This window comes from Oncorhynchus masou, chromosome 29, assembly GCF_036934945.1.
Source record: "Oncorhynchus masou masou isolate Uvic2021 chromosome 29, UVic_Omas_1.1, whole genome shotgun sequence".
Taxonomy (NCBI): Eukaryota; Metazoa; Chordata; class Actinopteri; order Salmoniformes; family Salmonidae; genus Oncorhynchus; species Oncorhynchus masou.
In genome coordinates this window covers 16,587,094-16,602,213 of record NC_088240.1, presented here as the reverse complement: position 1 = coordinate 16,602,213, position 15,120 = coordinate 16,587,094, and the positions used below count along the sequence as shown (strand labels likewise).

The 15,120-nt window shown below is 46.9% G+C and overlaps 1 protein-coding gene across 1 annotated transcript in view; it reads left to right on the top strand.

The window, feature by feature from the left end:
- The window catches only part of LOC135519083 (collagen alpha-2(IV) chain-like), a 139,488-nt gene that overhangs the window by 119,744 nt on the left and 4,624 nt on the right, over nucleotides 1–15,120 (top strand). Inside the window, exons 26-38 of the mRNA XM_064944141.1 lie at nucleotides 220–270; nucleotides 659–733; nucleotides 849–947; nucleotides 2,678–2,899; nucleotides 7,862–8,023; nucleotides 8,120–8,290; nucleotides 9,019–9,162; nucleotides 9,291–9,416; nucleotides 9,550–9,731; nucleotides 9,884–9,947; nucleotides 10,171–10,245; nucleotides 14,680–14,787; nucleotides 14,896–15,003. Of these exons, the coding sequence (XP_064800213.1) occupies nucleotides 220–270; nucleotides 659–733; nucleotides 849–947; nucleotides 2,678–2,899; nucleotides 7,862–8,023; nucleotides 8,120–8,290; nucleotides 9,019–9,162; nucleotides 9,291–9,416; nucleotides 9,550–9,731; nucleotides 9,884–9,947; nucleotides 10,171–10,245; nucleotides 14,680–14,787; nucleotides 14,896–15,003 (1,587 nt within the window). The remainder of the gene's footprint in view (nucleotides 1–219; nucleotides 271–658; nucleotides 734–848; nucleotides 948–2,677; nucleotides 2,900–7,861; nucleotides 8,024–8,119; nucleotides 8,291–9,018; nucleotides 9,163–9,290; nucleotides 9,417–9,549; nucleotides 9,732–9,883; nucleotides 9,948–10,170; nucleotides 10,246–14,679; nucleotides 14,788–14,895; nucleotides 15,004–15,120) is intronic.

The window sequence follows — 15,120 nt, the reverse complement described above, 5'->3', positions numbered from 1 at the left end:
CTTATACCCTTGTGTCCATGATCGAAATGACTCTTCCACCTTCATCTTTCCTCACCTCTCTCCAGATGGGCCCTGATGCAGTCCGTCTGCATCCCTCAATCCAGCCACAGCAGTACATGTTCGAGATCATGCTTGAACTTTTTCTAACCCTTATTTCGAATGCATCTCCTTTTCTTTCTATCTCTCTCCAATCTCTCTCTCTCTCATTGTCATTGAAAGGAGTGTCTGGCTGTAGTCCGAGAGGAGATGGAGAACAGAATGACATCACAGGTAGCTGAACTAACAGCATTTTGATCAAGTTACTCAACTTCACGACTGGTGCTTTAGTTCCATAGCCTTTGTTTCTTGGGTTAGCTTCTAGTCACTGTGTATAAAGTTAGAGTTAATTTCAGTTTTTTTTAATGGTGTTTTTGTAACTGGTTTCTCCCCTCATAGTCTCATCTTCGGTTAGTTGGCTAATATGTATGTTATTTTATTTTTTCTATGCTCTGATTCACAATCCACACTGAGCAACTGTATTGTCGAACCAATGCAAAAAGCAGGCAAAAACCACTGAAGTGTGCAGTAGAGCAGTGAAGCAGCAGATCCAAAATGGCTGCTGTGAGAACCGTTCTTCTAGTAATTGCTGATACAATCTCTGTGTTATTGTTTTACTCAGGTGATTGCTATGCCATACCTGGACCACCCGGTATACCAGGACCACCAGGACCCCACGGGTTAGAAGGTTTCCTAGGTAAGCTTTTAGCTTTTAGAATGCAAAACAGAAAATGTGTCATATGCCCTGTTTTTTCCTGTCAAGATCCAAATTGATGTCTAGCTTCCTGTATGTCCTTTTGTCTGTGCTTCAGGTCTCCCAGGTCAAAAAGGATCAACAGGTCTACTTGGAGATAACGGGGCCAAAGGAGAGATAGGAGATCAAGGCAGAGGAGGGTCACCTGGATATCCAGGTGATGATTTTGCTGATTTAACTGTTATACTATTCTATGGCTGTGTTTACAATGGCAAAGAGCTGATCTGATTGGTCAAAAGACCAATTACTGGAAAAAAGATCAGAATTGGGCTGCCTGTGTAAATACCATGGCATTGTTGAATACTCGTTTCTGATTGGCTGGAAGGGCATTCTAGAGCGTGCATTATACACATAGCATCAGAGCAGATCACAGGTACATTTACTCCCACTTGTAATGGATGCACTTAGACCTAGGGACCGATTCAGACTTGGAACATTTCCACCTTTCCTACACACGCCTTTCCTACGCACGCCTTTCCTACGCACGCCTTTCCTACGCACGCCTTTCCTACACACGCCTTTCCTACGCACGCCTTTCCTACGCACGCCTTTCCTACACACGCCTTTCCTACGCACGCCTTTCCTACGCACGCCTTTCCTACGCACGCCTTTCCTACGCACGCCTTTCCTACACACGCCTTTCCTACGCACGCCTTTCCTACGCACGCCTTTCCTACGCACGCCTTTCCTACGCACGCCTTTCCTACACACGCCTTTCCTACGCCTTTCCTACGCACGCCTTTCCTACGCACGCCTTTCCTACGCACGCCTTTCCTACGCACGCCTTTCCTACGCACGCCTTTCCTACGCACGCCTCTCCTACGCACGCCTTTCCTACGCACGCTTTCCTACGCACGCCTTTCCTACGCACGCCTTTCCTACGCACGCCTTTCCTACGCACGCCTTTCCTACGCACGCCTTTCCTACGCACGCCTTTCCTACGCACGCCTTTCCTACACACGCCTTTCCTACGCCTTTCCTACGCACGCCTTTCCTACGCACGCCTTTCCTACGCACGCCTTTCCTACGCACGCCTTTCCTACGCACGCCTTTCCTACGCACGCCTCTCCTACGCACGCCTTTCCTACGCACGCCTTTCCTACGCACGCCTTTCCTACGCACGCCTTTCCTACGCACGCCTTTCCTACGCACGCCTTTCCTACGCACGCCTTTCCTACACACGCCTTTCCTACACACGGCCTTTCCTACGCACGCCTTTCCTACGCACGCCTCTCCTACGCACGCCTTTCCTACGCACGCCTTTCCTACGCACGCCTTTCCTACGCACGCCTTTCCTACGCACGCCTTTCCTACGCACGCCTTTCCTACACACTCCTTTCCTACGCATGTCTTAGTATTTGGTCTTCAGACATACATTATTCAGTCACGTAACGTGCTCTGTAGGTGTGGCTACCTTTTGCTCTCTGAATACATTTCATTAAACTGCTGAAAACCCTCCCATTTGCTGGCCAACAGATTTTCTGGTGGAGTTTTCATTCAATAGCTTTTTCAGCTCATTTCAATAGTTCTTATCAAGTTGTAAATGACAGTGCATGGTTAGTGGTGTTATTTATATGGGAAGAAAGTAGATGCAAGATGTTAGTCATGGTTTCCTCTCACATGAAGGTGGTGGAATTATTACGGAATGAAGTCAAGGTCAGAATATCTGTAGACACAATTACCACACCTTCATTTATTTGATCACCACCCCAAACAAATAGCTGGTGAATAGCAGGCTATTCTCGTGCTTAAGTTCTAGGTCAGAACACATAGAGAGAAAAGCGTATAAGAAGGTAATTACGTTTACACACACTTAACTTTGGTTGGAATCAGCCCCTAGTGCTTTAATACTGCTGGTAGTTCTAATGGTCTGGTCCTCTCTCCCAGGTTTAAGGGGCCTCCATGGAGACTTGGGTCAGCCCGGCTCAAAGGGTAATTCTGGAACCCAAGGTCTGCCAGGTCAACAGGGTCGGAACGGGGAGCCAGGAGAGAAGGGACCTCACGGGGAGATCTGGGGAGCGTCGACCGGACAACGTGGAGAAGTGGGTCTTCCTGGAGAGCAGGGACCTAAAGGGCTCAGCGGAGAGCCTGGAAACGAGGGTTACCCAGGTGGGTACTAATACCATAACAAACCTGCAAGATGAAAAACTACAATTTCTCCACATTTTCAAATGTGCATTTGGAAAGTATTCAAACCCCTTCCCTTTTTCCACATTTTGTTACTTTACAGCGTTACTCTAAAATTGATAAAATTATTTTTTGGCCTCATCAGTCTACACATAATACTGTACCCCTTGACAAAGCAAAAACAGGTTTTTAGACATTTTTGCAAATGTATTACAAATAAAAACAGAAATACATTGTTTACATAAGTATTCAGACCCTTAGCTAAGAAACTCAAAATTTGAGCTCAGGTGCATTCTGTTTCCATTGATCATCCTTGAGATGTTTCTACAACTTGATTGGAGTCCACCTGTGGTACATTTTATTGATTGGACATGATTTCTATACGGTCGCACAGTTGACAGTGCATGTCAGAGCAAAAACCAAGCAATGAGGTTGAAGGACTTGTCAGTAGAGCTCCAAGACTGGATTGTGTCGAGACACAGATCTGGGCAAAGGTAGCAAAAAATGTATTGAAGATCCCAAGAACACAGTGGCCTCCATCATTCTTAAATGGAAGAAGTTTGTAACCACTAAGACTCTTCCTAGAGCTGGCCGCCCAGCCAAACTGAGCAATTAGGGGAGAAGAGCCTTGGTCAGGGAGGTGACCAAGAACCCGATGGTCACTCTGAAAGAGCTCCAGAGTTCCTCTGCGGAGATGGAATAACCTTCCAGAAGGACAACCATCTCTGCAGCATTCCACCAAACAGGCCTTCATGGTAGAGTGGCCAGACGGAAGCCATTCCTCAGTAAAAGGTACATGACAGCCCGCTTGGAGTTTGCCAAAAGACACCTAAAGGACTCTCAGACTATGAGAAACAAGATTCTCTGGTTGATGAAACAAAGAATGAACTCTTTGGCCTGAATACCAAGCGTTACGTCTGGAGGAAACCTGGCACCGTCCCTACTGTGAAGAATTCTTCGGGTCGGCAGGTAGCCTAGTGGGTAGAGCATTGGGCCAGTAACCGAAAGGTTGCTGGAATGAATCCCCGAGCTGAGAAGGTAAAAATATGTCGTTCTGCCCCTGAACAAGGCAGTTAACCCACTGTTCCCCTGTAGGCCGTCATTGTAAATAAGAATTTGTTCTTAACTGACTTGCCAAGTTAAATAAAGGTTAAATAAAAACAATGCTGGTGGCAGCATCATGCTGTGGGGAAGTTTTTCAGCAGCAGGGACTTTGAGACTAGTCAGGACCTCAGACTGGGGCTAAGGTTTACCTTCCAACAGTACAACGACCCTAAACACACAGCCAAGACAACGCAGGAGTGACTTCGGGACAAGTCTCTGACTGTTCTTGAGTCGCCCAGCCAGAGCTCGGACTTGAACCCGATCGAAACCTGAAAATAGCTGTGCAGCGATACTCCCCATCCAACCTGATAGAGCTTGAGAGTATCTGCAGAAAAGAATGGGAGAAACTCCCCAAATACAGGTGTGCCAAGCTTGTAGCGTCATACCCAAGAAGACTCGAGGCTGTAATGTGCTTCAATAAAGTACTGAGTAAATGGTCTGAATACTTATTTAAATGTGATACTATGAATGGCACTGGAGGGGGTGGCTGCCGTTTTACGGGCTCCTAACCAACTGTGCTATTTTTGTGTTTGTTTTTTTACTTATTTTGTTCATTATGTTGCTGCTACCTTCTCGTATGACCGAAAACAACTTCTGGACATCAGAACAGTGATTACTCACCTCAAACTGGACAAAGATTTTTTATTTAATGAGTCCTACGCGAAGAATATACTGCTTTCTCGGGAACAGGCCCAAATCCCCATCATTTGCGTGAATAAAAAACAGAGGTCGGGCTGCATTCGGAGAATTTGTAGGCGAGTGAGTAAACCTCCACTACTACCCATTCTATTGGCCAACGTGCAATCATTGGAAAACAAACTGGATGATATACGATCAAGACTATCCTACCAACGGGACATTAAAAACTGTAATAGCTTATGTTTCATCGAGTTCATCGAGGCTGAACGACGACACGGATAATATAGAGCTGGCGTAATTTTCTATGTATCGGCAGGACAGAGAAGCTATGTCTGGTAAGAGAAGGGGCGGGGTGTGTGTCTATTTGTCAATAACAGCTGGTGCGTGATGTCTAATATTAAAGAAATCTTGAGGTATTGCTCGCATGAGGCACAGTAACTTATGATAAGCTGCAGAACACACATTCAACCAAGACAGTTGTCATCTATATTCTTCGTAGCCATCTATTTACCACCACAAACCAATGCTGGCACTAAGACCACACTCAACCAACTTTATAAGGTCATAAGCAAACAGGAAAATACTCATTTACAAGTGGCGCTCGTAGTTGCCAGGGACTTTAATGCAGACAAACTTAAATCCATTTTACCTAATTTCTACCAGCATGTCTTGACCACCTTTACTCCACACAAAGAGACACACACAAAGCTCTTCCTCGCAATCCATTTGGCAAATGTCCTCCTGATTCCTGCTTACAAGCAAAAACTAAAGCAGGAAGTACCAGTGACTCGCTCAATATGGAAGTGGTCAGATGACACGGATGCTACGCTACAGGACTGTTTTGCTAGCACAGACTGGAATATGTTCTGGGATTCATCCAATGGCATTGAGGAGTATACCAACTCAGTCACCGGCTTCATCAATAAGTGCATCGATGACGTCATCCCCACAGTGACCATACATACATATCCCAACTAGAAGCCATGGATTACAGGAAACATCCACATCGAGCTAAAGGCTGGAGCTGCCTCTTTCAAGGAGCGGGACACTAATCCATACTCTTATAAGAAATCTTGCTACACCCTCAGACGAACCATCAAACAGACAAAGCGTCAATACAGGATTAAGATTGAATTCTACTACCTTCCGAGTGGCGCGGTGGTCTAAGGCACGGCATCGCAGTGCTAGCTGTGCTACTAGAGATCCTGGTTAGAGTCCAGGCTCTTTCGCAGCCGGCCGTGACCGGGAGACCCATGGGGCGGCGCACAATTGGCCCAGCGTCGCCCGGGTTAGGGGAGGGTTTGGCCGGCAGGGATGTTCTTGTCCCATCGCGCTCTAGCGACTCCTGTGGCAGGCCATGCATGTTGACACGAGCTGCCCAGTGAAATGAGCCTACCAGACGAGCTAAATTACTTTTATGCTTGCTTCGAGGCAGCAACACTGACGCATGCATGAGAGCACCAGCTGTTCCGGACGACTATGTGATAACACTCGGCAGCCGATGTGAGCAAGACCATTAAACAGGTCAACATTCACGAAGCCGCGGGGCCAGACGGATTACCAGGATGTGTACTCAAAGCATGCGTGGACCAACTGGAAAGTGTCTTCACTGACATTTTCAACCTCTCCCCTAGATGTTTCAAGCAGACCACCATAGTCCCTGTGCCCAAGGAAGCGAAGGTAACCTGCCTAAATGATTACCGCCCCATAGCACTCACGTCGGTAGCCATGAAGTGCTTTGAAAGACTGGTCATGACTCACATCAACAGCATCATCCCGGATACCCTAAACCCACTCAAATTCGCATAGCGCCCAACAGATCCACAGATGACGCAATCTCAATCACACGCCACACTGCCCTTCCCACCTGGACAAAAGGAACACCTATGTGAGAATGCTGTTCATTGACTACAGTTAGCCACAAAGCTCATAACTATGCTAAAAACTTTGATACTAAACACCTCCCTCTGCAACTGAATCCTGGACCTCCTGATGGGCCTCTCCAGGTGGTAAGGGTAGGCAACAACACGTCTGCCACACTGATCCTCAACACTGGGGCCCCTCAGGGGTGTGTGCTTAGTCCCCTGCTGTACTCCCTGTTCACCCACGACTGCGTGGACAAACACGACTCCAACACCATCATTAAGTTTGCTGATGACACAACAGTGGTAGGCCTGGTCAACTACAACGATGAGGAGAGGTCAGAGGACTGGCAGTGTGGTGCCAGGACAACAACCTCTCCCTCAACGTGAGCAAGACAAAGGAGCTGATCGTGGACTACAGGAAAAGGCAAGCCGAACAGGCCCTCATTAACATTAACAGGGCTGTAGTAGAGCAGGTCGAGAGTTTCAAGTTCCTTGGTGTTCACATCAACAACAAACTATCATGGTCCAAACACACCCAGCCAAAACAAAGAAATACAAATCATAGAAAAAGAACATAGAATGCCCACCCAAATCACACCCTGACCAAACCAAAATAGAGACATATAAAAATCTCTCTAAGGTGCGGACTCCGGTCGCAAAACCTGAAACTATAGGGAAGGGTCTGGGTGGGCATTTCTCCACGGTGGCGACTCTGGTGTGGGACATAGACCCCGCTCTACCTCGTAGCGGGCCCCGGACTGGGATCCTTGTAGCGTGCCCCGGACTGGGGACCCTCATAGCGGGCCCCGGACTGGGCACCCTCGTTGTGGGCCCCGGACTGGGCACCCTTGTTGGAGGCTCCGGACTGGAAGGCATCGCTGGAGGCTCCGGACTGGAGGGAAACTCGGAAGGCTTCGGACTGGAGGGCGACTCGGAAGGCTCCAGACTGGAGAGCGACTCGGAAGGCTCCGGACTGGAGGGCGACTCGGAAGGCTCCGGAAGAACCATACCCGAAAAAGCTCTCTAAGGTCAGGGCGTGACATAAGGGCTTGTAAGTAAGCATTTCACCTTTTGTATTCGGCACATATGACAAATAAAGTTTGATTTGATACTTCTGATTTTTTTTTAACACATTTGCAAAAAAATCTAAAAACCTGTTTTTATTTTGTCATTATGGGGTATTGTGTGTGTAGATTGATGAGAGGGGAAAACTAGTTAATCCATTTTGGAATAAGGCTGTAATGTTTTAAAATGTGGAAAAAGTCAAGGGGTCTGAATACTTTCCAAATGCACTGTATAGTTATTGTAATGGCCTCTCTCTGCCCTTCTCTCTTAGGGATGGGTGGCATGCCTGGTATGATTGGGTTCAAGGGCGATGTAGGTCCTTCAGGTCTGCAAGGGGAGCAAGGAGGACCGGGAGCTGCTGGGAAGTATGGCTGGCCAGGTGTACCCGGAACGGCTGGTGTCCCTGGACCAACAGGAAGCACCGGACAACCAGGTCAGAAACATGACTGATTAACTTCTCTTTCTTAACTTTTTTTCTGTTTGGTTTGAAGAGATAGAACCTAATACACTGTGTATGTGTCACTTCCAGGTTTGAGCGGAAACAGGGGTGATCAGGGGGACCCTGGCACACCAGGGCCCATAGGACTAAAGGGGACACTAGGGGAGTTTGGTAGTCAGGGCGCTGAGGGAAACACCGGAGACCAGGGTGACCCCGGAGTGCCAGGACCTACAGGACACTCTGGCCTGCCAGGGTTCAAGGGTAAGTTATTATACACAGTGGAGTCATGTTCTGTGCAATATTCTACTTATAGAGTTAGTGGTCATATATGGTCATACTCTCACAGTCCACATGTCATTTTCTGATGAATAGTTGATATGATGATGCGATGTCACACTAGAGTTTTGCAGTGAGGAATTAAATACACTGAGTATACAAACATTAGGAACACCTGCTCTTTCCATGAAATAGACTGACCAGGTGAATACAGGTGGAAGCTATGACCCATATTGATGTCATATTGATTCACTTAAAATAGTGCAGATGAAGGGGAGGAGACAGGTTAAAGAAGGATTTTTAAACATTGAGACACTTGAGACATGGATTGTGTATGTGTACCATTCACAATATTTTTGTGCCTTTCTGAATGGGTTATGGTAGTAGGTACCAGGGGCACCGGTTTGAGTGTGTCAAGAACTGCAACGCTGCTAGGTTTTTCACTCTCAACAGTTTCCAATGTGTATCAAGAATGGTCCACCACCCAAAGAACATCCAGCCAACTTGACACAACTGTGGGAAGCATTGGAGTCAACATGGGCCAGTATTGTAGAGTCTATGCCCCAACAAATTTAGGCTTTTCTGAGGTCCAAAGGGGGTGCAACTCGATATTAGGAAGGTGTTCTTAATGTTTGATATACTCAGTGTATATCATAAATATATGCTGATGTGAGGACTATCCTCCTGACTTGAGATGTCACTTCCTGTCCCAGGTATCAAAGGGTCTCGTGGCATGTCAGGGTTTGGAGGAATGCCTGGTGTGTCGGGCCTGAAGGGCTTCTCTGGACAGAAAGGAGAGACTGGCGATCCCGGCGGATTTGGCCAGAAAGGAAACATGGGCGACTATGGTTCAAAGGGTGAGACTGAACAGCCATTAGAATTGTGTGTGTTTCTGTGCTCTTCTGCTCCCTTTCCCTGTCCCTCATTTTCTCTTTCGATCCTTTTATCTGATTTGACACTCACTCTCACCCCCGCTGTCTCCTAGGTGACCGTGGTCTGAGGGGTCCAACTGGCGAGAAACCCCACATCCCTCGTCAGATCATCAAAGACATGAAGGGGACAAAGGGAGAAGATGGAACCACAGGACAGATTGGATTCACTGGACCCAGAGGTGAGTAGGGATATTCAGGCTTAATGCCCTCCCTATCCCCCCCCCTCTCTTATTCACATTCTGAACTCCTCATCCTCCTTTTCATTTCACTAGTCTCATTCTGATCTCTTCACCTTCCCTCTCTCTTCCACAGGTCCTAAAGGTTTTCCCGGTGTTCCGGGAATGGAGGGCTACCACGGCGTTCCCGGAGACCCCAGCGATGAGAAGGGTTTCCAAGGCAACCCAGGCGCGCAGGGACTTCCGGGGCCAAAAGGAATGCCTGGTCTGACAGGATCAAACGGAATCAGCGGCTTTCCCGGGATGTCTGGTCACAGGGTGAGACCATGTTGTCTGGTTCCCATTGTGTCTCTGCTGCAGCCTGCACCTGTAGTTCTCATGCTAAACATGTTCAACGACCAGGTTAGAACAGACGGATATCTCTGACCGATCTAATGCTGTATCTCTGTGTCTCTGTGTGTGTTTTTCAGGGGGATAAAGGTAACCCCGGTGCCTACGGATCCTCAGGAGATCCAGGAGTGAAGGGTGTCAAAGGTATGACGCCCCCTGTCCGTCCCAAAACTCATGGATACGTACAGTACCGTAGACGCCAGTAGTCCTCCAAACTCCACCTTCTAGCAGTTTCAACTCAGTTAAATCTTGTCTTTGTTAAGCACTTGGACTCGAAGCTAAAGTCCCAGGCCTATTTAAGTTCCACAGAAGAAAGAATGAGTAGTAAAACGTACTTGCTAAAATACGTCATTGTTTTCTTTTCCAGGTGAGGGGGGTGCCGTAATCGACATGCCTGGATCCACAGGACTGAGAGGGGAGGATGGTTTCCCTGGGGTTCCAGGTGAGTCACTCATTCAGACTGGCTTCCTTCATTTGCACTAGGAACTACAGATGTTGTATCTTAATTTCATCACTCTGTTGTCGTAGGAATTTCAAAGTTTTAATTTACATAAATTCACTGAAAACCAGTAGTTCACTTTCTTTCACTAGATATCACACCTAAACTATAGCTGTAGACAAAACTAATTTCCTGTTAGACATAATCACTTTTTTCTATACAGTACTAGTCAAAAGTTTGGACACACCTATTCATTCAAGGGTTTTTCTTTATTTTTACTATTTTCTACATTGTAGAAAAGTAGTGAAGGCTTCAAAACTATGAAATAACACATATGGAATCATGTAGTAACCAGAAAAGTGTATAACAAATCAAAATATATGTTATATTTGAGATTCTGCAAAGTAGCCACCCTTTGCGTTGATGACAGTGCGTTGATGACAGCTTTGCACACTCTTGGCATTCTTTCAACCAGCTTCATGAGGTAGTCACCTGGAATGCATTTCAATTAACAGATGTGCCTTGTTAAAGTTCATTTGTGGAATTTCTTTCCTTCTTAATGCGTTTGAGCCGATCAGTTGTGTTGTGACAAGGTAGGGGGGGTATACAGAAGATAGCCTTATTTGGTAAAAGACCAAGTATATATTATGGCAAGAACAGCTCAAATAAAGATATATGAATGAGTGATGGTACAGAACGGCATAGGCAAGATGCAGTAGATGGTATAGAGTACAGTATATACATATGAGATGAGTAATGTAGGGTATGTTAACATTATATTAAGTGGCGCTGTTTAAAGTGGCTAGTGATACATTTTTTACATCAATTTTCCATTATTAAAGTGGCTGGAGTTGAGTCAGTATGTTGGCAGCAGCAGTCACTCAATGTTAGTGATGGCTGTTTAACAGTCTGATGGCCTTGAGATAGAAGCTGTTTTTCAGTCTCTCGGTCCCTGCTTTGATGCACCTGTACTGACCTCGCCTTCTGGATGATAGCGGGGTGAACAGGCAGTGGCTCGGGTGGTTGTTGTCCTTGGTGATCTTTATGGTCTTCCTGTGACATCGGGTGGTGTAGGTGTCCTGGAAGGCAGGTAGTTTGCCCCCGGTGATGCGTTGTGCAGACCTCACTACCCTCTTGAGAGCGTTACGGTTGTGGTCGGAGCAGTTGCCGTACCAGGCGGTGATACAGCCCAACAGGATGCTCTCGATTGTGCATCTGTAAAAGTTTGTGAGTGCATTTGGTGACAAGCCAAATTTCTTCAGCCTCCTGAGGTTGAAGAGGCGCTGCTGTGCCTTCTTTACCATGCTGTCTGTGTGGGTGGACCAATTCAGTTTGTCCGTGATGTGTACGCCGAGGAACTTAAAACTTTACGCCGAGGAACTTAAAACTTACTACCCTCTCCACTACTGTCTCGTCGATGTGGATAGGGGGGTGCTCCCTCTACTGTTTCCGGGAGTCCACAATCATCTCCTTTGTTTTGTTGACGTTGAGTGTGAGGTTATTTTCCTGACAGCACTGTCCAAGGGCCCAATCCTCCTCCCTGTAGACCGTCTCGTCGTTGTTGGTAATCAAGCCTACCACTGTAGTGTTGTCTGCAAACTTGATGATTGAGTTGGAGGCGTGCATGGCCATGCAGTCGTGGGTGAACAGGGAGTACAGGAGAGGGCTCAGAACACACCCTTGTGGGTCCCCAGTGTTGAGGATCAGCGGGATGGAGATGTTGTTACCTACAATCACCACCTGGGGGCGGCCCGTCAGGAAGTCCAGTACACAGTTGCACAGGGCAGGGTCGAGACCCAGTGTCTCGAGCTTGATGACGAGTTTGGAGGGTACTATGGTGTTAAATGCTGAGCTGTAGTCGAACAACATTCTCACATAGGTATTCCTCTTGTCCAGATGGGTTAGGACAGTGTGCATTGTGGTTGAGATTGCGTCGTCTGTGGACCTATTGGGGCGGTAAGCAAATTGGAGTGGGTCTAGGGTGTCAGGTATGGTGGAGGTGAAATGGTCCTTGACTAGTCTCTCAAAGCACTTCATGATGACAGAAGTGAGTGCTACGGGGCGGTAGTTGTTTAGCTCAGTTACCTTTGCTTTTTGGGGATCAGGAACAATGCTGGCCCTCTTGAAGCATGTGGGAACAGCAGACTGGGATACGGATTGATTGAATATGTCCATAAACACACCAGCCAGCTGGTCTGTGCATGCTCTGAGGACGCAGCTGGGGATGCCGTCTGGGCCTGCAGCCTTGCGAGGATTAACACATTTAAATGTTTTACTCACGTCGGCTGTAGTGAAGGAGAGTCCGCAGGTTTTGGTAGCTGGCCGTGTCAGTGACATTGTATTGTCCTCAAAGCGAGCAAAGAAGTTGTTTAGTCTGTCTGGGAGCAAGACATCCTGGTCCGCGACTGGGCTGGTTTTCTTTTTGTAATCCGTGATTGACTGTATGTGTGTCTGAGTCGTTGAATTGCGACTCTACTTTGTCTCTATACTGACGCTTAGTTTGTTTGGTTGCCTTGCGAAGGAATTGCTACACTGTTTGTATTTGGTCATGTTTCCAGTCACCTTGCCCTGGTTAAAAGCAGTGGTTCGCGCTTTCAGTTTCGTGCGAATGCTGCCATCAATCCACGGTTTCTGGTTTGGGAATGTTTTAATAGTTGCTGTGGGTACGGCATCGCCAATGCACTTGCTAATAAATTCGCTCACCGAATCAGCATATTCATCAAAGTTGTTGTTTGACGCAATGCGGAACATATCCCAATCCATGTGGTCGAAGCAATTTTGAAGCGTGGAATCAGATTGGTCGGACCAGCGTTGAACAGACCTGAGCGCGGGACATTCCTGTTTTAGTCTCTGTCTATAGGCAGGGAGCAACAAAATGGAGTCATGGTCAGCTTTTCCGAAAGGAGGGCGGGGGAGGGCCTTATATGCGTCGCGGAAGTTAGAATAACAATGATCCAGGGTTTTACCAGCCCTGGTAGCACAATCGATATGCTGATAGAATTTAGGGAGTCTTGTTTTCAGATTAGCCTTGTTAAAATCCCCAGCTACAATGAATGCAGACTCAGGATATGTAGTTTCCAGTTTACATAGAGTCAAATAAAGTTAGTTCAGGGCCATCGATGTGTCTACTTGGGGGGAATATATACGGCTGTGATTATAATTGAAGAGAATTCTCTTGGTAGATAATGCGGTCGACATGTGATTGTGAGGAATTCTAAGTCAGGTGAACAGAAGGTCTTGAGTTCCTGTATGTTATTATGATCAAACCACGTCTCGTTAATCATAAGGCATACCCCCCCCCCCGCCCCTCTTCTTACCAGAAAGATGCTTGTTTCTGTTGGAGCGATGCGTGAAGAAACCAGCTGGCTGTACCGACTCCGATAGCGTGTCTCGAGTGAGCCATGTTTCCGTGAAGCAAAGAACGTTACAGTCTCTTATGTCTCTCTGGAATGCTACCCTTGCTCGGATTTCATCAACCTTGTTGTCAAGAGACTGGACTTTGGCGAGTAGTATGCTCGGGAGCTGTGCGCGATGTGCCCGTCTCCGGAGCCTGACCAGAAGACCGCTTCGTCTGCCCCTCTTACGGCGTCGTTGTTTTGGTTTGCCGGCTGGGATCCCATCCATTGTTCAGGGTGGTGGGAAAAACACAGGATCCGCTTCGGGAAAGTTGTATTCCTGGTCGTAATGATGGTGAGTTGACGTTGCTCTTATATCCAGTAGTTCCTCCCGACTGTATGTAATAAAACCTAAGATTACCTGGGGTACCAATGTAAGAAATAACACGTAAAAAAAAAAAATACTGCATAGTTTCCTAGGAAAGCGAATAGAGGCGGCCATCTCTGTCCGGGCCGGCTTCAACCCAATTGAGTTGGTTTAGGATGAGTTGGACCACAGAGTGGAGGAAAAGCAGCCAACAAGTGCTCAGCATATGTGGGAACTCAAGACTGATGGAAAAGCATTCTAGGTGAAGCTGGTTGAGAGAATTCCAAGAGTGTGCAAAGCTGTCATCAAGGCAAAGAATCTAAAATCTATTTTGATTTGTTTAACACGTTTTTGGTTACTACATGATTCCATATGTGTTATTTCATAGTTTTGATGTCTTCACTATTATTCTAAAATGTAGAAAACAGTAAAAAATCAAGTTAAACCCTTGTATGAGTGAGTAGATGTATCCAAACGTTTGACTGACACTGTATATATAATCTAATCATCCTGCTTCAGGATTATTTTACTCCTGCTACAAAACTGGTCAAATTAAGATCCTACATCTGCATGGACTGGTGAGAGCAACTACCTGGTAGGCCTCCACCATATTGCTTTTACCTATTCTATGTTATCAGATCAGTGCAGATGAAGAAAATTAGTCTACTTAAGATGCTCTCTGAGAAGTGTTACCATGGTAACAGTGTTCCTGATGCCCTTTGTCTCTCCCTACAGGTCAGAAGGGCTACATTGGGAATCTGGGAGACAGGGGAGATGGAGGTTTCCATGGTATTGAGGGCATGAAGGGCGTGCCAGGTGAACCTGGCACAGGAGGACCTGTAGGTAAGAGACTTGACTTCTTGCCCTGTTGCTCACATTATTAGAATGAGTGTCATTCATTGCCTGTGTCTGACTGTTACCTGTCTGACTCTATGTGGTTGTTGTCTCCAGGATCTGATGGTCAACAAGGGTTTCCAGGCAACCAGGGTACGAAGGGATGGCCTGGGGTCCCCGGAGAATCAGGCACACATGGACAACCAGGCTTCCCCGGACAGACAGGTACACACACACACACACACACACACACACACACACACACACACACACACACACACACACACACACACACACACACACACACACACACACACACACACACACAGGTGTGCACATACA